This window comes from Choloepus didactylus (genome assembly GCF_015220235.1).
Source record: "Choloepus didactylus isolate mChoDid1 chromosome 25 unlocalized genomic scaffold, mChoDid1.pri SUPER_25_unloc1, whole genome shotgun sequence".
Classification (NCBI taxonomy): Eukaryota; Metazoa; Chordata; class Mammalia; order Pilosa; family Megalonychidae; genus Choloepus; species Choloepus didactylus.
In genome coordinates, this window is record NW_023637606.1 from 1712047 (window position 1) to 1737710 (window position 25664).

The 25664-nt window shown below is 48.5% G+C and overlaps 1 protein-coding gene across 2 annotated transcripts in view; it reads left to right on the forward strand.

Annotated features, from left to right (window-relative positions):
- The window catches only part of TMPRSS9 (transmembrane serine protease 9), a 36301-nt gene that overhangs the window by 4085 nt on the left and 6552 nt on the right, over positions 1-25664 (forward strand). The window contains exons 2-12 of one of the 2 annotated variants that reach the window (XM_037823852.1): positions 641-768; positions 4895-4962; positions 5074-5249; positions 8553-8594; positions 10763-10876; positions 11977-12148; positions 13288-13562; positions 15352-15488; positions 18709-19030; positions 23243-23414; positions 24235-24506. In XM_037823852.1, the coding sequence (XP_037679780.1) occupies positions 641-768; positions 4895-4962; positions 5074-5249; positions 8553-8594; positions 10763-10876; positions 11977-12148; positions 13288-13562; positions 15352-15488; positions 18709-19030; positions 23243-23414; positions 24235-24506 (1878 nt within the window). The remainder of the gene's footprint in view (positions 1-640; positions 769-4894; positions 4963-5073; positions 5250-8552; positions 8595-10762; positions 10877-11976; positions 12149-13287; positions 13563-15351; positions 15489-18708; positions 19031-23242; positions 23415-24234; positions 24507-25664) is intronic. The other variant, XM_037823853.1, reaches the window with a different exon arrangement.

Consider the following 25664-nt stretch of genomic DNA (forward strand, 5'->3'; position numbering starts at 1 on the left):
CTCTAGGCTTCAGCTCCTCAAAAATGTCACTCTTAGTTGCTCTTGGGGCGCATCTCCTCTTTTAGCTTCTCTGAAGCAAAAATCTGCTTTCAATGGCCGTCTTCAAATGGTCTCTCATCTGCAGCTCCTGTCTCAGCTTCTGTGCATGCTTCAAAGTGTCCCTCTTGGCTATAGCTCCTCTTCAAAATGTCCCTCTCAGCTGCACTGAGTTCCTTCTGTTTGTCAGCTCATTTATATGGCTCCAGTGATTTAATTTAGACCCACCCTGAATGGGAATTATCCAATCAGAGTCATCACCCACAGCTGGGTGGGGCACATCTCCATGGAAACACTCAAAGAATCACAATCTAATCAACACTGATACATCTGCCCACACAAGATTATATCAAAGATAATGGCGCTTTGGGGGACATAATACATTCAAACCCAGCACAATACCCTTTTGGGGGGCCCAGTTCAACCCTCGACACCAGGACACTTCTGAGGGTGGCAGTCGTGACTCAGAACAGCAGGTGCAGATCCCCGAGACTGTCCAGGCCGTCGGGGACGTCAGGCCACCCCACCTGGGCTGCACAGGCGCGAGGGTCGGGGCCCAGGCCACAGGCTCAGGCTGAACCCCGGGCCCTGGTTTTGTCCGCAGCCATCCTCCCTACGCAGGGCGTCGAGGTGGAGCACACGGCCCGGCTGCAAGGGATCAGGTACGACAGCAGCTTGCAGCAGGAGTCCTCGGACTACTACCGGACACTGACGTCCACTCTGGAAATGCTGGTGAGTGTGGCCTGCACGTGGGGACGAGCGGGGGCTCCTGGGGGCAAGCGGGCAGCCACGGGCTTTGACCTCAAGCAGCCCTCCCGTGCCCGAAGGATGAGACAGAGAGCGGGAGCGAGGGGCCCAGTGGCTTGGGAAGGCTCCGTGGCAGGAAAGTTGGGCACGGGGGACACACGGGGAGGCCGTTGTGGCTGAGCCGAGCGAGCATGGGGGACGGTCGTATCCAGTGGGTACCAACTCCTGCAGGGCTTCAGGCTGTGTTTAAAAGTTTAAGTTTATTCTCGTGGCAAAATGGGAACCCTCTCGTGCTGCTGGTGGGATTGGAAAATGGTGCCGCCGCGTGGCAAGCAGCCTGGAGGTTCCTTGAAACGGAGATGTGCATGGGAATGCTGTATCTTCTGCATCATCTTTCTGTAAACCTACAGCTTCTCTGATGAAAAAAACAAATAGAGCATATGAATAAAAAGGTTTGGCATAAAGTTGCCATATGATCCAGCAATTCCAGCCCCTGGTATCTATGCAAGAGAAGTGGAACCACGTGTACACACGGGGACGTGGACCCAAGCGTTCAGAGCGGAATTATTCAGAAGCAACCCCAGTGTCCATCGGCAGATGGATGAATCAAGAAAATGGGGTCCACCCAGATGATGGAATATTATTCAGCTGTAAAAAGGAACGGAGTTCTGATCTGTGCTACAGCAGATGGACCTCGACAACGTGGTGCTCGGAGAGAGAGTCAGACGCAAAAGGCCACACGTTGTCTGATTCCATTGATACGAGATATTCAGAAGAGGCAAAACCACAGAGAGGAAATTAGATGGATGGTTCCAGGGGCTGGGGCATGACGGTGGACGGGCCCGGAGTTTCATTTTGGGGTGAAAATGTTCCACAGTTGATTGTGGCGATGGTTGCACAACTCTGAATCTACCCAAACCCATCTAATCATCTGCTTTAAGAGGGTGAATGTTATGGTGGGTGAATTATATCTAGATAATACATCTATTGTATCTAGATTGTTTTACATTTTATTCTAAGAGCAACTGAAGGGTGACTTGATCAGGATTTATGTTCTTCAAATAGTTCCCTGTCTGTAGGGTGGAGGACGGATAATAAGACGTAAAAGAAGCAAGAAGACAAGTTATCTAGAGCAAGCGTTGGCAAATATTCTCTGCAAAGGGACAGATAGTAAATATTGCAACTCTGTGGGCCTGGTGGTCCCCGTTGCGATTACTCAGTTCTGTCATTGGGGCACAAATCTAGCCATAGTTGATCAAGACACAGAGGACTGGATGTGGGGGTGTGCCCATAAAACTTCAATTATGGACACTGAAATTAGAATTTCATAGAAGTTTCACGTGCCATGAAATATTATTTTTCAAGCAGTCTTTTCAACCATTTAAAAATGTGAAAATTCTTAGTTCACAGACAGCACGAAAACAGGCAACTGTTTAAATTTGGTCCAGGAGCTGCAGTTTACCAACCCAAATCCAGTACCCTAAAGCAATGTAAATATAAATATAATAGAAATATAGTGCAATAGAAATATGCAAGCCCCACGTGTAATTTAAATTTTTCTAGCAGTCACATTAAATAAAGTACGAACAAGTGAGATTAATTTTACTATTTAACCCAGAATATCCCAAATGTTATCATTTCAACGTGTCTTCAATATAAAACAGGTGTTAAGATATTTTTACCTTCTTGCTTTTGTTCCAAGCCTTCCAAATCTGGTACGTATTTACACTCCCAGCACATCTCAGTTCGGACGTGATATTTTTATCAAACATGCTCCATCTGTGTTTAGATTCTGCAACATTTACCTACTCAAGTTGCTGCAAACATATGTAAAGGTTTTCCGATAACCAAATTGAGAATCAGTGTTTAAATGGAATATATAAATTAATTGAAATTAAATAGGATTTCAAAATCAGCCGCTTGGCTGCACCAGCTGCATTCCAAATGCTCAGCTGCTGCGTTGGCTGGTGGTTGCCCTGCTGGACAGCATCCGTGTAACATAAACCCATCGTCGTGGAAATCAGCACAGGTGTAGACGGCAAGCCTAGGGCTGTGAAGTTGGGAGAAGCGGGTTGATTTAAGAGAGTTTAGGGGGTAGAATCCACGGGCATAACGCCACATCATGTGTGTTTAGGAAGTGGGTATCACAGCCAACAATTTAGTGTCTAAGCCAGGGCTCTGCCAACAGGGAGATAGCTGGGGACAGTGAAAAAACAAATCAATAGGAAGTGTGCTGGCATCCGGGACATCTGGTCAACCAACCATGTGGTAGGGGCTGACAGCCAAAGTCAAGAGGGGAGAAATCCAAAGGGGCAAGGGGGGCAGCCAGGGATGACACTGTGGAGGGCAAGTAAACATCCTCCAGACTGTCACGGGGAGTCCACTTGACCCCACCCTCCAGCCGGACCCTGTCCCTGGACTGAGGGGTTCCTGGGGTGTGGAATCTTCCAGGCTCAATTTGGGACAACGCTGGGAAAACCAGGATGGTTGGTCACACTGATTGTTCATGAAGAACGAGAAAGACAAGAAAGTTCCTTCCAGCATTTTTTTGGTACTTGGATTGACAAAGCAGGCCCAGCCATGAATTTTGTTTGTTTGTTTAATTGAGGCAAAATTCACATGACACAGAATCAACCATTATTAAAAGTGTGCAGTTCAGTGGGTTTTTGTACATTCACCACGAGAGGTAACCGTCACCGCTGTCTAACTCCAGAGCATTTGCTTCACCCCAAATAGAGACCCCGTACCCATCAGCTGTCACCCCCCATTCCCCAGCCCCCAGCCACCACGAATCCACTTCCTGTCTCTAGAGATTTACTTATTCCAGACGTTGCGTTTAAGTGGAATCAGACAATGTGGGGCCTTTTGGAACTGGCCTCTTTCAATGTGTTTTCGAGGTTCATCCATGTTGTAACGTGGGTCGGCACTTCATTCTTTTTTAGGGTGCAGGATTTTAAAGCCCCAGGGCCTGCCCTTGGTGCAGAGGGTGAAGTCTTCGATTAGAAGTCCCCTGGGCTGCTGGGGATTCAATAAAAGCCAGTGTGTCAGGAAAGGAAGATCTTCATCATTGTGTCACTAACCAATGACGTGAGGCTCCTTTTCTCCGAGAGACTGATGAGCCTCTTCAGATACTGCACTGGCGACTGAAGATGACGTTTGTCTAAGAAAATACTTGCTTTGGGATTAAGATCAGCCACGGCACCCTGGCCTTATAAATCATATTCTTCTCAGTGTTTTAACCACACCTGGAAAGTCATCTTGAACATTTTTAATCTTAAAGCTGAGATTCTCACAAGAAGATAGAATGTCCTGGAATCAGATTTCGGGGGAAAAGCTCATTGAACTGATCTCTAGTTTAAAACATTGTCTTTCTGTTACACGGATGTAAAATAGAATGCCAAAGAGATTTCGAGTTTGGGAACCCTTCGAGCCAAACTCCCCGGGACCCTTAGACACACGTTCATGCATCATTTCTCTTTATCGTTGGGGGTGCTCTAGTGGACAGAGATGAGACTGTAAGACAACACCATTTTTATAAGAATAAAAGTGATTCACAGTAACCAAAAGGCGGAAGCCACACAAGTGTCCATTGACAGAGGAACGGACAAACAAAATATAGTCCATCTGAATCACGGAATATTATACAGCCAGGAAAAGGAGTGACGATCTGACACGCATGACAGTGTGGATGAACCTTGGAAACACGCTGCTTGGTGAAAGAAGCCAGACAAAAGGCCACACGCTGTTTTGATTCCATTTATCTGAAATGTCCAGAGTAAGTTAGAGGTCAACAGGGGCCAGCGCCAGGGGTAGGAAGTGAGAAGTGACTGCTTCACGGGAGCAGAGCTTCTGTTTGGGGCGATGAAAAAGTTTGGGAAATAGACAGTGGGGATGTTTGCACGACATTGTGGAGTTGTGCACTGAAAATGGTTAAGACGGCAAATCTGATGTTCTGTCTATTTTAGCACGCTTTTTAGAAAGGAGATATTTTCCACAGAACGTACCGCCCTCGCCTGCTCTCCCAGACCCCTCTCAGCTCTCCGCAGCCCTGGGGCAGTGGGACTTGGGGTCCACCCTGTGAGCTCCCCCTTTCTGGCATTGCTTCTTGCAGTTTTTAAGTAGCTTCCGGAAGACCGAGTTAGAGGCGAGCTGCGTGGGCTGCACCGTGCTGAGTTATAGGTGAGTCGGAGCCTCCTCTGGGGGTGGGGAGCCTTGGCAGGATTCCAGAAGGTTCCAGAAGATTCCAGCAGAGATGAGTCCTTCTCCAGAGACTTCTGCCCCAACCTGTAGGGACGGGAACGCCAGCGTCCTGGTGCATTTTCGACTGCGCTTCCTGCTGCGAAGCCTGCGGCCGCTGAGCCCAGGCCTGGAGGAGGAGCTCCTGCAGCAGGGGCTGCGAGCCAGGCTGCGGGACCACCACATCCCCCTCGGCCACTACGGCACCATCCGGTCGGCCGAGCTCACAGGTGAGCAGGAGACCAGGCTGGGGGGTACTGTGGGAGACGTGGCTGCATGGTTTGAAGTCACATCAGCCTTTAGGTTTTCAGTGCTCGCTGTGGAGAGAAAACACACACATACACATCTGCCTTCCCCTCCATGGTCTACACCAGCGATTGGCACGCTCTTTTCCGTAAAGAGCCAGTGTGCTGGTTTGGATGCATTATGTCCCCCAAAACGCCATGTTCTGTGATGCAGTCTTGTGGGGGCAGATGTATTAGTGTTGATTAGGTTGGAATCTTTGGATTAGGTTGTTTCCATGGAGATGCGCCCCACCCAACTGTGGATGATGACTCTGATTGGATTATTTCCATGGAGGTGTGGCCCCGCCCATTCAGCGTGGGCCTTGATTAGTTCACTGGAGCACTATATAGGCTCAGACAGAAGGAGCGAGCTTGCTACAGCCAAGAGGGACACTTTGAAGAATGCACAGGAGCTGAGAGAGGAGCTGCAGATGAGAGACAATTTGAAGACAGCCGTTGAAAGCAGACTTTTGCTCCAGAGAAGCTAAGAGAGGACAAACACTCCAAGAGCAACTAAGAGTGACATTTTTGAGGAGCTGCAGCCTAGAGAGGAACATCCTGGGAGAAAGCCATTTTGAAACCAGAGCTTTGGACCAGACGCCAGCCATGTGCCTTCCCAGCTAACAGAGGTTTTCCGGACACCATTGGCCATCCTCCAGTGAAGGTACCCAATTGCTGATGTGTCACCTTAGACACTTTATGGCCTTAAGACAGTAACTTTGTAACCAAATAAACCCCTTTTATAAAAGCTGATCCATTTCTGGTGTTTTGCATTCTGGCAGCATTAGCAAACTAGAACAGCCGGTATTCCGGTTTGCTAATGCTGCAGGATATGGATTGCCTTTTATAAAGGGGGTTTATTTGGTTACAAATTTACACTCTGAAGGCCATAAAGTGTCCAAGATAAGGCGTCAACAATCAGGTACCTTCACTGGAGAATGGCCAATGGCATCTGGAAAACCTCTGTTAGCTGGGAAGGCACGTGGCTGGCGTCTGCTGATCCTGGGTTGTGTTCTAGCTCCTCTCTCAGCTCCTGTGTGTTCCTCAAAATTTTGCTCTTGGTTGAGTTCTGTCCTCTCTTAGCTTCTCTGGAGCAGAGTGTCAGCAAAAGTCTGCTTTCAATGGCTGTCTCCAAAATGTTTCTTGGCTATAGCACTGAGCTCCTCTGTCTGAGCTCTTATAGGGCTCCAGTGATTTAATTTAGACTCACCCTGAATGGGTGGGGCCACACATCCTTGGAAATTATCCAATCAGAGTTATCGCCCACAGTTGGGTGGGTCACATCTCCATGGAAACAACCCAATTCAAAGATTCCAGCCTAATCAACAGTAATACATCCACCCCTACAAGATTGCATCAAAGAACATGGCGTTTTGGGGGACATAATACATCCAAACCAGCACAGCCGGCGAGCAAATATTTCCAGCTTTGCAGGCTGGACAGTCTCGCAACCACTCAGCTCTGCCACTGTTGGGCGAGAGCAGCCACGGGCAGTTTGTAAAGGAACAGGTGTGCCAGTGTGCCGATAAAACTTTATTTATAAAACCAGGCGGGCAGGCCAGTTTTGGCCCATGAACCATGCTTTGCAACCCCTGGTATAGAAATAAGAGTGGATGTTTTGCTCTAAAAGTCTCTGCCCCGGTACATCGTGATTTTTAAAATTTGGTTTATATTTATTTATTTGTTTATTTATTTATTTATATTAGAGAGGCTGTAGGTGTGCAGAAAAATCATGCCCCAAATACAGAGTTCCCATAAGCCACTCTATTTGTTAATTAAATTCAGTTTTATTGAGATATATTCACATACCATACAATCATCCATGGTGTACAATCAACTGTTCACAGGACCATCATATAGTTGTGCATTCATCACCCCAATCTATTTTTGAACATTTTCCTTATACCAGAAAGAATAAGAATAAGAATAAAAAATAAAAGTAAAAGAGAACCAAATCATCCCCCCCATCCCACCCTATTTTTCATTTAGTTTTTGTCCCCATTTTTCTACTCATCCATCCATACACTGGATAAAGGGAGTGTGATCCGCAGGGTTTTCACAATCACACTGTCACCCCTTGTAAGCTATATTGTTATACAATCGTCTTCAAGAGTCAAGGCTACTGGGTTGGAGTTTGGTAGTTTCAGGTATTTACTTCTAGCTATTCCAATACATTAAAACATAAAGAGGGTTATCTATATAGTGCATAAGAATGTCCACCAGAGTGACCTCTCGACTCCATTTGGAATCTCTCAGCCACTGAAGCTTTATTTCCTTTCATTTCACATCCCCCTTTTGGTCAAGAAGATGTTCTCAATCCCATGATGCCAGGTCCAGGTTCATCTCCGGGAGTCATATCCTGGTTGCCAGGGAGATTTACACCCCTGGGAGTTGGGTCCCACGTAGGGGGGAGGGCAGTGAGTTCACCTGCCAAGTTAAGCCACCCTATTTTTGACACCTGGCATGGAAGGTGCGATTGTGACAATTGATGAACAAGCATTTTTATAATGGTACTATTAACTATAGCTCATGTTTTATTTTAGGGTGCAAGGTTTATGTTATACAATCCTATGGATTTTTTAAAAATTTTATTCTAATAATATAAATACAATCTAAGATTTCCCGTTCAGTTGCATTCAAATATATAATTTGGTGGTGTCAATTACATTCTCAGTGTTATGCTCCCATCACTACTGTTCAGGACCAAAATTTTTACGTCACCCCAATTAGAAATTTTGTACCCATGAAGCATTAACTCCCCATCCCGTATTCTAGGATCTGACTCTATGAGTTTGCTTTTTCTAATTATTTCACATCAGTGAGATCATACAATATTTGATGTTTTCTGTCTGGCTTACTTCACTCAACATGACGTCTTCAAGGTTCATCCATGTTGGCGCATATATCGGAGCTTCGTCCCTTTTTATGGCTGCGTACTATTCCATCATATGCAGTACACTGTAATCTGAGCGCGCAGACACAGTTCCAACTCAGATGCACCAGTTCAGACCATTGTCATGTTGTACAGATTCGTCACTGTGACCCTGCTCTGCAGAAGTTCCCTCTCCACCAACTCTGACCCATGGTCACCACCAGTGCAGGCTGCTAGAACTTTCCGTGATGGTGGGAACATTCCATTTCTGTGCTGTCCAGTATGGTTGCCCTGTGGCTATCGAGCACTTGAAATGTGGCAAATGATTTTGCCGCTTTCAAATAATTTCGCCTTATTTTTCCCCCATTTCTCTTCAGGAAACCAGAAAGGGTCACTAACAGAAAGAGATTTGAAGTCAGGTATGTTTTTCTCCTTGCCAAGAAATCCCTGTCAGCTGCCAGGTTTTCTCTGATTTCCTCCAGGGCTTTCCTAATACTTCTTTCAAGTAAGCAAATAAAGTCCCTACAACACGGTAAATATTAATTTTGCCCACCAGCACCCTATAGGGGAGCTAGATGTATGGTCCTGGGTTGGCAAAGAATTTAATGGAGGAGGCGCTGTCAAATGGCTGAGTGTAGTTCAGAGAAAGCTTTATTGCTTTCTGGAAAAGGTGTGGACACCTGCTGTTACAATAAAGAAAACAAAACAAAAAATAAAAAAAAAAAAAAAAAAAAAAAGCAAAAGGAGAGCGTGAATTTAAGTAGAATCTCATCATTTTTTATTATTTTGATGACTACCCTTTGAGCTGGCTCACTACATGTGTTTACACATACATTTATTTATCTCTATGTCAGTGGGTCCCTCCGGGGACAATTTTGCCCTTCTGGGGACATGAGGCAATGTCTGGAGACATTTGCGGTTGTCACAGCTGGGGAGGAGGCTGCTCTGGCGTTGAGTGGGGGGAGCCAATGGAGGCCGCTCAGCATCCCCCAGTGCCCAGAAACCCCAGAGAACGATCCAGCCCCCATGTCAGCCGAGCCTTGTGGGAAACTCTGCTTTCATTATTTGGAAAACGATTTTGAGTTAAGTGCCAGAATAAATTCCTGATGGGATGGACAGTGTAAATCGATTGATTTAGTCCCCAGTGTTGATAAATTAGAGTCAGCTTTTTTGCCATCCTAATCCACACCGTGCAAATAGCTGGTTAAAAAGTCCTCAAAGTCAAAGCGTGTGCTCGGTGCACATGTTGACCCTCGGGTGGAGGTTTCCCAGGTTGTGGTATTATGGATCGGAGCTGACAGGGCAAAATATTAACGATCAGTGTCCCCAGTCGTTCAAATGCCCTCCGTCCACATGGCAGTGACCCAGCCTCGAAAGCAGTTCACAGCCCAGACCCACCTGGGATTTAGACCCAATGAGCACAGTCATTGCAGCTCATGATGGTGCAGAGCTGCAAACACAGCCTCCGAGAAAGACCCGACATGCCCCCCTGCCACAGCAGGTTTAGGGCACAGAACCACGAGGGTGCAGAAACCAGCCGTCAAATAAATGAGCCAACGATGACTGCTGTGTGCTGAGGATTTCCCAGCAGGTGGGACTGCTGGCCCAAAGCCCACCAGGGCCAGAGTGAAATTCTTAACATATCCAACTGCTTTAAAAATAACCTGAATAAGCATGTGTTAGCCTTTAGATCCAACCTGCTTTGCAAACTGTGCAAACAGCACCCAACATCGGCTAATCATGGATAAGATGAAGCTCTGAAATTATAAAGACCCCCAGCTACTTCTGCCTCTTGGAACTCTCTGACCCGGAGGCTCCATCACTAGACGTGTAACACGCCCACCCCCATTCTCCTGTCCCCCTGGAGTCTTCCTTGCCCTTCTGTGGCCCCTTGCACCTCTGCTTCTGGAGTTTCCTGGCCAAGCAGCACCCAAATAAAGCTTGCGTGTTCCTGCCATCTGGTGGGGAAATTGTTTTCTGATGCAGATTGGTAATCCCTGAACTGTCTACACCAAATGTGTCCTGATTTGCCTGGGGCTGGGCCTGCTTTAGGGCCAGAATTCCATGACTTGGGAATCACCCCCATCCCAGGCAAACCGGGACGGGCTGCGGCCGCTGAGGGCTTATAGTTCGACTGTTCCAAATGACAATAAACCATGCGTGCAAAATGTACACCAGATGACAAAGACTTAGTACAAGGAGAAGCACGTAAACTTCCTCATTGGCCACTTTTTATATTGTTAACACGTTGAGCTGATAATATTTTGGATCTAGCATGTTAAGTAAAATATAGTATTAAAATTAATTTCATCTGTTGCTTTTAACTTTTTTTTTTAGTGTAGCTAAAATACTACTAGAAAAGTTAAAGGCACACATGTGGCCTTCATTATATTTCTGGCCTTGAAGCTTAATGAAATTCTAATGTTATCTTTTTTTTTGCACTAATGCTGAGAAAATTATTTCAAAGTAGTCAAAGCCAGGCAGACCCGTAGGAGCTGTTTTCCAGGCTCTGGGATTTTGGAATCGAGAGCGGTGGCTCAGGAGAGATAATGTACGTTTGGGAACTTGGCTCTTTTTCTGTCTTCAGGTCGCTGTCCAGAAAATGCCTTTTCCTGTAGGAACGGCCAGTGTGTGGCCAAAGTGAACCCCGAGTGTGACGACAGCGTGGACTGTTCTGACGGATCCGATGAGGCCCAGTGTGGTCAGTCTGTCTGTTTGTCCTGGGCTCTAGGCCACAACCCCTTTCTGGGGTCAGTTGCGTGGGACAGCCAGGTGCAGCTGGCTTTAGAGCTGATAGAGGAAGGGAGGGGACAAGGTGGTGGAGGAGAGGACACTTAGACAAGTAGGGAAAAGTAATCAGGCTGAAATGATAGACCAGTCCACTTCACAGAAACCTTGAATGCCAGAAACCGGAGCTCAATCCTATAAACATCAGGGAGTTGCCAAAGGAATTTGAGGAAGGGAAGTATCCAATTAAAATGCTGTAAGAACAGCCAGCAATTTTTTAGCAACACTAGCCCATGCAATATGGTAAGAAAAGAGGTTTAAATATTGGAAAGGAGGAGGGAAAACTATCGTAATTTGCAGTGGATATATTTGTCTGTCTAAAGTAAATCAGTAAATTGACCCCAAAGCTATTAGAAAAATAAGACAGGCCAATAATCACACAAGATAAGATAAATAGAAATACATTTTAAAAAGTTCTTGATTTTGCTTTGTACAAGTCATACCAGGGTAGAAGAGACAAGGGAAAAAATGCTAGTCATTATCAATAGCAACAAACAATGAAATATCAAAGACTAAACTTATAAACAGGTGTTGCGCTTACATGCAGAAGATCACAAAACTTTACTGAAGGATATAGAAGTAGAGTGGAGTAAATAGACAGATATGACATCTGTCTATAAAAAAGAAGCAAGGACTCAACCCTTTGGCTTATCGATCAGCAGAACCCAAATTCAAGTGGAAGGGGTTTCTGAAGTTCCCACTTTGAACCTGGTACTTGGCCATAAACGTAATATGACAAAGCATAAGATGGCCAAATGATGTCCACCCCATGAAGGTCACACATGCTTTGGCAGAGTAAGGATTCCTGGATGGAGATCTTTCTCGGCCACTAACCGTGTGACCTTGGGTGTTTGACGTCTGTGCCAGGATGGGGTGGCTGGAGATGCTGTGGAGGGAGGGACGGGTTATTCCGAAGGATTCGGGAATGTCAAGAGCAAGGGACCTCGGGGCTCAGGCTGCGAGTCCTGTCTGCTCGTCTTGAGGTCCTGCTTGGGGGCATCTCGTCTCTTGCAGACTGCGGTTTGCAACCTGCCTGGAGGGCGGCCGGCAGGATCGTGGGTGGTGTGGAGGCGTCCCCTGGCGAGTTCCCCTGGCAAGTCAGCCTCCGAGAGAACAACGAGCACTTCTGCGGGGCCAGCGTCCTCAGTGCGAGGTGGCTGGTGTCTGCTGCCCACTGCTTCAATGAGTAAGCCCCCTGCCCCCATGGCTGTCCACGTCCCTTTGGGCTCGGAGGCCAGCTCAGATCCCTTTGTCTCCACCTTCCCTTCCACTCTGGGGTAACACATCTCCTTGACGCCCTTGGGGCCCTCTGAAACTCTTTGGCTGTTGGTGTGAGCATCTGCCTCAGGTCTTCATGTGCTTTATTTTAAAAACAACATCGATTGGTTTATTTCCAAGTCCAAAGCACAGGTTCCGTTTTCCTTCCACCCAACAGGCCTCTGTGAGCTCACATGGACTGTATATCATAGGACACGAGTGATACAGGCAGCTCTTTCTGGGCTGATTTACCATCAAGGGGATTTATCCCTAATTGCTGCACCAGCAGATGCCCACAGAATCAGAATGACGAACTCATTTTGGTAGTTCTCATGCTCCGGAAGGGGCAGCACTGAAAAATGTTTCCTACAAAGTCTCTAAGGATGCCCAACAGAATAAGAGCTTATAGCTGGCATTTTTGCTTTGTCTGTGTGTGGATTTCATTCACACTCAATTCTCATTCTTTGCGTAGCCGTGTTCTATAAGCTCTCCACGGAGGATGAATTAGCAAATGCTGACCCAAGGTTCCAGGAAAAATGCAGGGCTAGGTTCTTCCCAGCCTCCGGGTGATCCCATCAGTGGATCAACACGTAACGGGGTTGGATGCGTGTTTCTGTTTAAAGCCACCTTATTTAATATATATTGTTGATTAGTTAACATGGAACTCACAGCCAACAGCACTAGACGGCACTTCGGCACTACACTTGGGGGCGATTTTAAATAGCAGAATTACTGACAAAAAGCGTAAAATGCAAAAAACGGTGGCTCTCCACTGTGGAAAGGACACTTTACAGTGTGAGAGCTGGACCAAGAAGGCAGAGTTCCCTTACCCCAGCCCTGCCGGGTCCCATCTCTATTTAAAACGGTGATATTGTGTCTGTCATGGATCCTTCCGTGTTTGTTTTGATTTTTTGCAATGTTGCAGTACAATATCATCTGTCTTGATGATGGGGATTTTTGGCACCACCGTAAACTTTGTGCCTGCGGTGAGTGCCTCGCCCGCCTCACCCTATCCCGGCCCGACTCCGTGCTCATAGTGGACCCCTGAGCCTCGCATTGCCCCTGCAGATTCCAAGACCCAAGGGAGTGGGTGGCCTATGCAGGCACGACCCGCCTCAGCGGCTTGGAGGCCAGCACCGTGCGGGCCCGGGTGGCGAGGATCATGAAGCACCCTCTGTACAACCCAGACACGGCCGACTTCGACGTGGCTGTGCTGCAGCTGGGCAGCCCCCTGCCCTTCGGCAGGCACGTCCAGCCGGTGTGCCTCCCCGCGGCCACGCACGTCTTCCCGCCCAGAAGGAAGTGCCTGATCTCGGGCTGGGGATACCTCAAAGAAGATTTCTGTAAGCATCTCATGCGGCCCTGGGCAGAGCAGAGGTCCCCGAGGCAGGCGGCGAGCCGGCACGTCAGCGAGCAAAATGAGTTGCTGGGGACGGGCTCTTGGGAGGGATTGACAGGGGATGCGAGGAAAATGAACTGAGTGGGGACGGTGACAGGTGAAGGTTCAGACCAGCCGGGAAAGGGAGAGCAGGAATGGCAGACTCTGGGAGGCAGCAAGAAAAGGGAACATCGGACAGCACGGAGCACGGCATCCCCATCGTTGTGCAAAGTTGTATCAGACAACACTGTTCTAGAACATTCTAGGGCTCCACTGTCTAATTCAATAGCTACTCGTAACAGGCCAGTTGAGGGGGTCTGGGGGTACTCAGACGGTGTCTGTAGATGACTTTCATGCCGGGGTGCAGTGTGGGGTGTCCCCTGTGCAGGATGCCCTCAGCCCCCCCTACCCCCAAGGACAGGGGCTTTGCTTTGCCTTCAGGACTTGAGGGTCTCCCACTGCTGACCTCCAGAGAAGGGGCCGGTAGATCTTGACTTGAGGGTTTTCTCATGTCTGTGCCTGGCTGAGAAGGAGAAAAAAAATCCCAAAAGGTTTTTACACCTTGCGATAAGGAAAGACAAGACATTTGCCACAAGTTACCTAATTAGGACACGTTTCCAGGCAGATCATCACCCACGGTAAATGATGATGGTGATGACGATTGTTACGTTCAGTCCAAAAACATTGGAGCCTCTACAGGGACTGGCGGTCAACAAAGCAGATGGAAATCCCTGCCCGCAGGGAGCTTGCCATCTAAACCAGTGACCATGGGAATGTTTTGTTCTCTATTAGCCATACAGAAGCCACCATAGTGAGCCTTTCAGATGTGGCCAGGGGGACTGAGAAACTGAGTTTCATAGTTTATTTCTATTATAATTCATTTAAATCTGCATTAAAATAGCTGCAGGGGCTAGTGGCCAAATGTACTGGACAGCGCAGTTCTAGGGAGAGAGAGAAAATAAAAGTCATAGCTGGTCATGAGCTTAAAGGGAAAAAAATAAGGCAGGGATAGGGTGGGGGGTTTTAAATAGGGGGTGTCAGGAGAGGCCTTGTGGAGAAGATGGAGGGAGCCACGCAGATACTGCAGGGACAAGCATTTCAGGCAGAGGGAACAGTGAGCGCAAAGGCCCTGGGCAGGAGGACGCTCGGCACATGGGAAGAACAGCGCGGAGGCCCCTGAGGCTGGCGTTGACTGGGACAGGGAGGGAGTGAGGTCCAGACTTGGGCTTTTACGCTGAGCCAAAGGGGAAGCCCCCAGAGGGTTGGAGGAGACGGCAACAGGATCCGATTTGGTGTTTCACAAGCATCATGCTGGCTGCGGGGTTAAGAGTAGATGTGAGCAGAGTAGGGACAGAGTAATGAAGACACAAAGACCCAAGCAAGGAATGAGGGTCTCCTGGCGAGGCAGGGAGACATGGGCAGATTCTGGAGTGACCGATGTGTGGCCAGAGAGAGGAGACTGGAGGTTGATTGGAGGTTGGGGGCCTGAGCTCTGCAAGGATGGAGCTGGGCCTGGGGGCAGCTGAGGGCAGAGTGGGTTTGGGCAGCGGAGACCAGGAGTTGAGCCTCTTAGCTGACCGGGCGGAGACAGTGAACTGTGGGCTGGGGTGGTGTCCGAGTGAGATACTTCCCACACACCGTTTGCAGCAGGGGAAACCGAGGCTCAGAAGGGAGATTTCCTCTAGCCTTCTGGCTTGGGGTGGCTGCCCGGGACCCCACATGCTCACCCCACCTGTCCGTCCCCTCCTGGGCAGTGGTCAAGCCGGAGGTGCTGCAGAAAGCTACCGTGGAGCTGCTGGAGGAAGGTTTGTGCATGAGCCTCTACGGGCACTCGCTCACCGACAGGATGGTGTGTGCCGGGTACCTGGACGGGAAGGTGGATTCCTGCCAGGTGAGACCCGCTAGCTCTGGGGACAGGTACAGCCCTCTCCGTGTCCCCTCCAGAGGAAGCTGTGCCCCTTCTCCCCAGAAACATGCCCACAGGGATATAAGCTTGTCTCAAATGCCAGGGGGGTCCACAGACGTAGGGATCCCTGTTCTGGAGGGATTTTTAAGGGATGGGGACTGGCCGTGGGCTCCACTGTGCTTTGCTTGCAAGGAGCAGTTCTGATGATCTTACCGAAACTCAACCAACTCCTCTAAATTGGGGCTTCCATGATGGCAGGGGATTTGTCCCCAACACCTCACTTTCCAGCATGGCTTCCTAGGAATGCTGTTTAAACGAATGATGCCATTCTGTCTCTGTGCCTCGGTCTCCCCGTTTATAACTGGAAAGGATTGTTCTGTGGGAATCCCACAGCCTCTCATGCCTGGGCCATGGTAAGCAGCAGGTGTAGCTGGAGAAGGTTCTGGGCAGCCAGCAGAGGCAGTGGGGATTTCCCTCGCAGGAGATAAAAGTGTCCCTGTGAAGTGAACCCTGATTTTCAAAGACAGCGTTGTTGGTTCTCTTGGACTCGAGATCTGACCTCCTTCCTTGAGTCTCCCTGACCATGGTAGTTGGCGGAGTAATGGCTACCCCTTCCCAATTCCCAGACACCCACATACCTAATCCCTGGAACCTGAGAATATGAAGGTTGCAGATGGAATTACGGTCGCTAACCAGGTGACCTGGAGACGGAGAAATGATTCTGGATATTGGGGGTGAGGGGCTTAAAAGGGGAAGAGGGAGGCAGAAGGAAAGAGTCAGAGGGAGATGTGACTTCAGAAAAAAAGGCACAGAGAGATGGGATTTTGCTCATTTTGAAACGGAGGAGGGGGCCACAAGCCCAGGAATGGGGGCACCTCTAGATGCTGGAAAAGGCGAGGAAACGGGTTCTCCCCGCAGCCTCCAGAAATGAGCATCGCCTGCCGATACCTTTATTTTCCTGTGGCATCTTCTGATTCCCTCATTAGCTGTGTCCACTCTGCTATTCAGCCCATCTGTTTGGATTTTATTTCAACAATTCTATTTTTCTTTTTTAAGAACTGTAATTGTTCCCTTCCTCCTTACAGCTGTCTGTTCTTGTTTTGTCTTTTCCTGTTCTTGTTGCATGGATGCTGTTTCTTCTTTCTTCTCTGAGGACCATAACTTAATTCCAGGTGTGGTTGTTCTGTTAACTATGTTTTATGCAAACACGGTTATTTGGTTTGACCTAAGTGTCTTTCTTTTATGGATGATTTTTTTTTATCTTCATTTTATTGAGATATATTCACATACCACGCAGTCATACAAAACAAATCGTACTTTCTATTGTTTACAGTACCATTACATAGTTGTACATTCATCACCTAAATCAATCCCTGACACCTTCATTAGCACACACACAAAAATAACAAGAATAATAATTAGAGTGAAAAAGAGCAATTGAAGTAAAAAAGAACACTGGGTACCTTTGTCTGTTTGTTTCCTTCCCCCTATTTTTCTACTCATCCATCCATAAACTAGACAAAGTGGAGTGTGGTCCTTATGGCTTTCCCAATCCCATTGTCACCCCTCATAAGCTACATTTTTATACAACTGTCTTCGAGATTCATGGGTTCTGGGTTGTAGTTTGATAGTTTCAGGTATCCACCACCAGCTACCCCAATTCTTTGGAACCTAAAAAGGGTTGTCTAAAATGTGCGTAAGAGTGCCCACCAGAGTGACCTCTCGGCTCCTTTTGGAATCTCTCTGCCACTGAAGTTTATTTCATTTCCTTTCACATCCCCCTTTTGGTCAAGAAGATGTTCTCCGTCCCACGATGCCGGGTCTACATTCCTCCCCGGGAGTCATATTCCACGTTGCCAGGGAGATTCACTCCCCTGGGTGTCTGATCATGGATGATTTTTAATGTGGTAACATGTATACAACATAAAAGGTCCTATTGTAACACTTTCAAGTATTCAATTCAGTGTTGTGCATCTCATTTACGATGTTGGGCCATGATCACCACCGTCCATTGCCGCAATCTTTCCATCACCCTAAACAAAAACTCTGCCTCCACCTGCCCCTCCCCAGGTAATCTGCAGTCTACTGTCTGCCTCTAGGAATTTGCATATTCTAAGCATTTCATATCACTGAAACCATTCCATGTTTGTCCTTTTGTGCCTGGCTTATTTCGCTCAACATGGTATCTTCAAGCTCCATCTGTGTTGGCGCATCTCAGAACTTCATTCCTTTTTATGGGTGACTAATACTCCGTTGTTTGGCTGGACCACCTTGTGTTTATCCGCTCACCTGTCGATGGAGACTTGAGTTGACTCTTGATGGCGAACTCTTATGTGTCCCTGGGTGGGGGGCATCAGCAGCTGTCTCCCAGGATTAGATGTCCCCTTTCCAGGAGCCAAAGACCTCCCTGTCTTGCTCATCCCTTGCTGTTGCCCAAATCCCTTGCTGCACCCCAAACAACACCCCTTCTGGCTGCTCCCTCCTTTTGAGGAAGACTTCTCTTCTCTCTTGGGCTTCAACACCCAGGTGGGCAACTGCTTCCCTCTCTCAGCCTCTCCTGAGTCCTCCAAATCTCTGGTCTTCTCCAAGACCTTCCCTGGTTGATTTTCAGGATGGCTATGGATTCCCTTCTTTTTGGTTTAAATCTCTGCTTTCATCTCTCAGGCCTGGCAGGTGGGGGAAAAGGTGGGGAGACACTGCTGCATGTGCTTGGGTTACCAAAGTGAAGCCAGCAGCTGGAGAAAAAGTCGGGAAATAAGAGAGAAGCTGTGATCAGGAGTGTAAGCAAGTCCAGGTGAACTGGGGGTGGAGAGAAGTCAGCGGATAGCAAGCGAGGGTGAGTGAGCGCAGGAGGGGTGCTAGGGAAGAAACACTGCAGCCGCCAGTGGGGTGTTGGGGGCTCCAGCAGGGCTGTCAGCCGAAGCAGGTGGTGACATCACCAGAGATCTACTGGGGTGAGGATCGGAGGGGACATAGCGCGCTTCAGTCAGGTTTCAGGCTGACCTTGGAGATCCCAAGGTCCAGCTGTCTTGTTTTCTTTTTACAGAAGAGGAAACTGAGATTCTGAGATGTGAATTAGCCCAAATCTGCCCCGTGAGCTCGTGCCCCACCCCAGGGCTCCTTCTTTGACCCTGCGGCTCTGGGATTCGGGCTGGTGCCGCTGGGGAGCCCCAACGTGGCCTGAGCATGTGCCTTTCTCTCCTAGGGTGACTCTGGAGGCCCCCTGGTCTGTGAGGAGCCTTCTGGAAGGTTCTTCCTGGCTGGCATCGTGAGCTGGGGAATCGGCTGTGCGGAAGCCCAGCGGCCGGGGGTCTACACCCGAGTGACCCGGCTGCGTGACTGGATCCTGGAGACGGTCACCATGGCAAGCACGACCCTGGTCCCCACGGGGGCCCCTGCGCCTGCCACCCCCAGCAGTGCCTGGCCCACCAGCCCTGAGAGTCCCGTGATCAGCACGCCCACCCCCAGACCCACGCCGATCCCCAAGACTGCACCTCTCAACTCAGCTGCTGCTTCCAAGCCACAGGGTACTTCCCCAGGAGACGGGCAGAGGGAGGTGTCATCTCTCGTGCCGGGTGTGACTGACGGGATCGACTGGTACTGGCTTTCCGAGATCAACTGGTACTGGCTTTCCGAAGTCCTCCGTGGGAAAGCGATTGGCGATTGATTAGTAATGTCTGTCATGAGCACAGGCGTAGACGGGGTTACGGCCTGATTGTCTTTCAGATTTATAGTTTTTTTTAAAGGATAGTAGATATACATGGTAAATTCAGAGAATACAAGAAGGTATATATACACTGTAAGCTTCGTATAGAAGCTGGCTGATTCAACACTAATTAGGAATTCAGCATAATGCGTAAAGACCTTATTTTTCTATTGTAGAAAAAACACTAAAATATGGGAAACTTTGGCAAAAAAAAAAGAGAGTATACATAGAATATCTCTAAAGGATCCATCAGAAGCTGGCAAAAGTGACTCTGGGTGCAGGGTGGGCGAGAGACTAACTTTCAGTCCCATCCTGGATTCCAGAAGCTTCCTGGGAGTGACCAATGTGATTGGTTTCTTGGGTTTCCTTTCAGATGTACTTTCCACCCAGGTTGTTGCACATTTTGGTGCTTCATTCCTTTTTTTTTTTTTAATGCAGTTTTCTTGAGATATATTCACACACCATCACAATCCATTTGAAGTAAACAATCAATGGCTCACACTTCATTCATTTTTGTGACCAAAGAGTATTCCTTCGTAAGGACAGACCGTGTTTTCTTTCTCCTTTTGTCAGCTGCTGGGTACTTGAGTTGTTTCCATGTGTTTGTTCTTATGAATAATGCTGCTGTGACTATTCGTGGGCAAATTTTTGTGTGGATGTATGTTTTCATTTTCTTGGGCACGTGTCTAGGAGTGGAACGGCTGCGTCATATGGTAACTAGATGCTTAACAGTTTGAGGAACCTCTAGACTTGTTTCCCACAGTGGCTGCACCATGTTGTATTCCCACCTGCAGTGTACAAGGTTCTGATTTCTCCCCGTCCTCGCCAACACTTGTTATTATCTGTCTTTCATTTGAGCCATCCTAGTGGTATCTCATGTGGTTTTGGTTTTCACTTCACTGATGGCTAATGTTGTTGAGTGTCTTTTTTTTTAAATTAAATTTGGTTTTATTGAGATATATTCCCATGCCATACAATCATCCATGGTGTACAATCAACTGTTCGTAGTACCATCATCTTTTTATGTGCTTATGGGCCATTTGTTTATCTTCTTTGGAGAGATTTTGAGAAACGTTTGTGCAAGTCCTTTGCCCATTTTTAATTGGGTTATTTGCCTTTTTATTGAGTTGTTAGAGTTCTTTATATATCCCCGATACAAAGTCCTTATCGGATATATAATTTGAAACTATTTTTTCCCATTCTGTAGGTTGTCTTTTCACTTTCTTGATAGTGTTCTCTGAAGTTTGAAAGTTTTAAATTTTGGTGACGTCTGATTTATTTATTTTTTGTTTTTGTTTCTTGTGCTTTTTGGTCATATCTAAGAATCTATTGCCAAATCCAAGGCCATGAGGATTTTCCCCTGTGTTTTCTTCTAAGAGTTTTAGAGCTTCAGGTCTTTGAGTTAATTTTTACATAGGATATGAGTAGACTGTCTCTTGCAAAGATGGAATAACTGTGAGCTTTCTTGCGCCACCTCAACTTCCAGAGAGTGGAAAAAATCAAGAACTGTTCCAACCCTCACTCTCCTCTCTGTGACCTTGAGAAAGCTCCTTGACCTTCCTATTAAATTCGGTTGATACTGTCTTGGAACTCATTCTTTCCTGCACCTTGTGCTACAAATGAAGAAAACTGAGAGTCCCAATGATGAAATGACTTGTGCAAGGAACTATAAATACTAAGTGGCAAAATTAGAATTAGAACCCGGCTCCCCACTCTTTTTTAAAGTCTTGGATTGTTTTTTTTTTAGAGAAGTTTTAGGTTTACAGCAAAATTGGGCAGAAAGTACAGAGTTCCCATATATTCCCCTCTACGGACCCATTTATTCTATTCCTAAAACCTTGCATTAATGTGATATATTTGTTACAACTGATGGACTAATTTTGATACATTATTATTAACTCTCTGTTGTACAGTTCTGTGGGTTGCAACAAATGTGTACTGCCCTGTATCCACCATGTCAGCCTCATACGGAAAAGTTTCACTGCCCTAAAAATCTCCTGGTTCTCCATCTGCTTGTCCCTCCCCTCCCCAAACTCCTGGCAACCACTGATCTTTAAAAATTTTTATTTCTAAGTATTTATAACAATTGAGCAACCTCAAGAGTATCTTATATTGTAAAAAAAAAAAAATTCACCCATAAGTCCATCATTCCATTTATTCATGTAACAGCTCGTCCATATTTCTTTCCAGCCTCATCTACAGGTATATTGAGAAAGGAAAAACCAGTGCAGACCCAACGTAAAATTCTGCCCTGCTGTTCAAAAGGCCGGAGTGATAGGCAGAGATAAAGCGACCACAGAGTTTATGGGAAACATCATTTCCCCAAGGACACACCGTAGGGTGTCACGAAAACCCCCTTGTTTGACCAGCAGCTGCTTTCTTCTTCCCCAACAAACCTCACTTTCTAAAACCCACCGCAGACGTTGCCGTTGTCATTCCGATCGGTCAGAAGGAAGTACCCCCAGCCTGCCTGGAGCCCATGGAAACTCTCCTTCATTTAGATTTCACTCCACTGCCCCCATCTCCAAATCCCGTAATAACCCCGGTTCCTCTGGGGGGTGGACTCCCTCATTGCAACGAGCCAATAAACCTGACCTGGTCAGACATCGGATCGTCTTTGGCTCATCGGGTCAGAATAGTCTATAATTTTATATCCTCCTTTTTGACTTAGTTCTCCTTAGCTGTGCCACGATTCTGCAAGTGGCACCATCTCAGAGCCTCGATGTGTTCGTCTATAAATTGGGGGTGGCTGTTGCACCCAAAGTCAGAAAGCTGCAGTCAGGGACCCCGAGGCTCCCTGTGGACCCAGAGCTCACATTCAGAGCAGGTGAAGATGCCCAGAACTTTCTTCCCACCCTTAAAGAAACAAAAAAAAAACAACAAAAAAACACCAATCTTCTTATTCTGGTAACAAAAAGACAACTCAGAATTTTCCATTCTAATCACTGTCGAGTGTACAATTCAGTGGTACTGATGACGTTCCAAATATTGTGCTCCCATCACCACCATCCATCCCCAGAACTTTCCTGCATCCCCAAAGCACTAACTGCCCCTTCTCCACCTCCACATCCCTGCCACTAGGAACCCAGAATCTTCTTTCTGTCGCTGTGCAATTTGCTTCTTCTAGGTATTTCATATAAGCAAGGTCATACAATAGCTGTCCTTGTGTTTCTGGCTTCTTTCACTCAACATGATGTCTTTGAGGTTCATCAACATTGTAAGATATCAGGACTTCATTCCTTTTTGTTTTTCTATTAATTTCCTTTATTTTCTATTGTCAAAATACTACATGCTCATTGAGAAAATTTAGAAAGTGTGGAGAAATACAAAAATAGAAAAAAATAGTTTTTTTAAAAGGAAAAAATACAAGCATTTATCTGCTTTGTGGCAAATTGCAACTGAGCTTGTTTCGAGTTGGATGCTTGGGGCTTTTGTTATTCTCATTTGCAACTTTTTTTAAAATTCAGTTTTATTGAGATATATTCACATCCCATACAGTCATCCACAGTGTACAATCAGCTGTTCACAGCACCATCATATAGTTGTGCATTCATCACCTCAGTCTATTTTTGAATATTTTCCTTACACCAGAAAGAGTAAGAATAAAAAAATAAGTAAAAAAGAACCCAAATCACACCCCCATCCCACCCTATTTTTCATTTAATTTTCATCCCCATTTTTCTACTCATCCATCCATACACTGAATAAAGGGAGTGCGATCCACAAGGTTTTCACAATCACCCTGTGAAGTCAACATTGTTATACAATCGCCTTCAAGAGTCAAGGGTTCTGGGTTGCAGTTTGATAATTTCTGTGGGATTGTGAAAACTTTCCTTTTTAACAGCTGAATAATATTCCAGTTTGTGGCCAGACCCCATTCTGTTTGTGTGTTCATCGGTTGATGGACCCTTGGGCAGCTTCTATCTCTTGGCAATTCATGAATCTTGCTGCAGTGAACATCATTGCACAAATATCTCCTTGTGTCCCTGCTTTCCGCTCTTTGGGGTCCTCACCCTTCTCTCTTGTCCCTCAGAGTGCGGGGCCAGGCCGGCAATGGAGAAGCCTTCTCGGATTGTGGGGGGCTTTGGCGCCGCCTCCGGGGAGGTGCCCTGGCAAGTCAGCCTGAAGGAAGGCTCCCGGCACTTCTGCGGGGCGACTGTCGTGGGCGACCGCTGGCTGCTCTCCGCGGCCCACTGCTTCAACCAGTAAGACCCTGCCTCACCCAGGGTGGGGGGCTGCTCAGCTCCCCCACAGTGTCACCAGACACCCCTCAACCCCCACAACTCCTCACACGCTTGGTGACAGTTGACCATGGCGTGACTGTCTCGGTGCCAGGACAAGCAGGCAGCCCCAAGTGTCACCAACCAGGGAAGCTGGCCCCAGCTTTGGTGTCCACGGTTATATTGGGGTCCCGCTCTGTCAGCACGACTGACGGAACCACGGTCTAATGCTGGATCTCAGTCCCCAGCTCCCTCTCCCAGCCCCGAGCTCAGGACGATGGGACGTGGCTCAGAGTGCCACCCCCTAGCTCCTGGTGGGTCTGCCTGGCTTGGGCGGTCCCCACTCCAAAACCAGCCTGGGTCTGGCAACCCAGGCCATTCCTCTCAGCTGGGGAGTTCCAAGAATACAGAGGCCGCCCCCCAGGAGCCAGGACGGAGGCCAAATTCCTTCCTAAACGGCTCATCCTCCAGATTCCTGGCTGTCTGGTTGCAGAACGAGATAGGGGCAGAGCAGGTGCTGGGGGCCCTGCCCCGGCCTGGCGTCCCCCCCAAAGGGGGGCAGTGGAGCTGTGCCCTGGAGGACACACAGGGGCCCCTGTCCCCTCCAGTTTGGGCTTTGCTAGTCATGCAGCTGCCGGGGTGTCCGCAGCCGACCCCCTCCTGTGACATGTGAAGAGATTGAGGTCAGTGCCCCCCAGCCTGGGGCCGACTTTCAGGACCCCGAGCCCCCTCCCCGGAGCCCGGGGTCTGCGGGTGGGCACGGGGTGGCGGGGGGCTGGCCTGCTGAGGCCCCGTCTCTGTGCAGCACCAGGGTGGAGCTGGCGCGGGCCCACCTGGGCACGGCGTCCCTGGCGGGCGTGGGGGGGCGCCCCGTGAAGATCGGCCTGCGGCGGGTGGTGCTGCACCCCCTGTTCGACCCGGGCACCCTCGACTTCGACCTGGCGGCCCTGGAGCTGGCCGAGCCCCTGCTCTTCGACAAGTACGTCCAGCCCGTCTGCCTCCCCCTGGCCATCCAGAAGTTCCCTGCTGGCCGGAAGTGCATGATCTCTGGATGGGGCAACACCCAGGAAGGGAACGGTGAGCCTGGCCCGGGGCCCGGGGGTGCCCGTGGTTCTGTTTTCCAGCTCCCAGCTGGGCCCAGAGTTGGGGAGGGGGTTTGGGGGACCCTCCCCTCTGCACCCCTGCAGCTAGAGCTGCACCCTTTGGACGTGCCCTGAATCAACCCAGGGTCTGACCTCCCAACTCCACCGGGGGGCAGGGTGCAGGCGATGGCCTGAAGGCCAAATCCGGCCCATCACCTGCTTTTTTTTAAATAAAGTTTTATTGCCACACGGCCACACCCATTTGCGTCCAGTGCCATCTGGGGCGGCTTTTGGGCTATGACGACAGAGCTGAGATCATCCAGCTTGCAAAGCCGAAAATATTGACTATCTAGTCTGAAGGAAACGTGTGGGGACCCCTGTGCTTTACCAGAGACACCCTCAAGGGTTAATGCTCCTTTCTGAACCCCAGAACGGCCTTCCCCCTGCTTACCCAAAGCGCTACAGCGGCTGCCTGGGGACCGTGGCGAGATTCCATGGGAATCTGGGGTCTGCCTACTTCTCCCTTCAGGATTCATACCAAATCCTGAAACTCTGTGACCCTCTGTCTCTTCTTCTGTAGGGGAGAGACGGTGACTCACTCTCAGAGTCCTTATCCGAGTTCCACAGGGTATTGTGTCATGGTGGCAAACTGCCGAGCCCAGCTGCTGGGTGCTGGAGCAGTTAAGACAACGAGCCAAAATAAAATAGCATTTAGGCCTCTGATCGCTTACTGGGAAATGTGCCAGCTGCCCTGTGGTTCCACGGAGTGGCCTGGGCCAGGGTCAGTGTAGCGGCACAGACGGGGGGCTGTGTCACTGGTGAGGCGGCCCTGAACCAGAGGCCCCTGCGGCTTTACGGACCTGGGGCCAGGAGAGAGTGGGTGTTGCAGGAGAGCCCAGCCTGCTCGTTTTCATTTCCTCGGCTGCTTAACCAAACACTGTGACATGGGGTGGGTTAAACTATGGGAATTTATTTGCTTACGGTTTTGAGGCTAAAAGAAAGTCCAAATCGAGGCGTCCATAAGGCGATGCTTTCTCCCCGGAGACCGTGGCGTTCTGGGGCTGCTGGTGATCCTCGGATCCTCTGCCACAACCAAAGCACATGGTGGCGTCTCCTGGGCTCTCCCTTCTCTGGGCTCCGTTTCAGCGTCTTC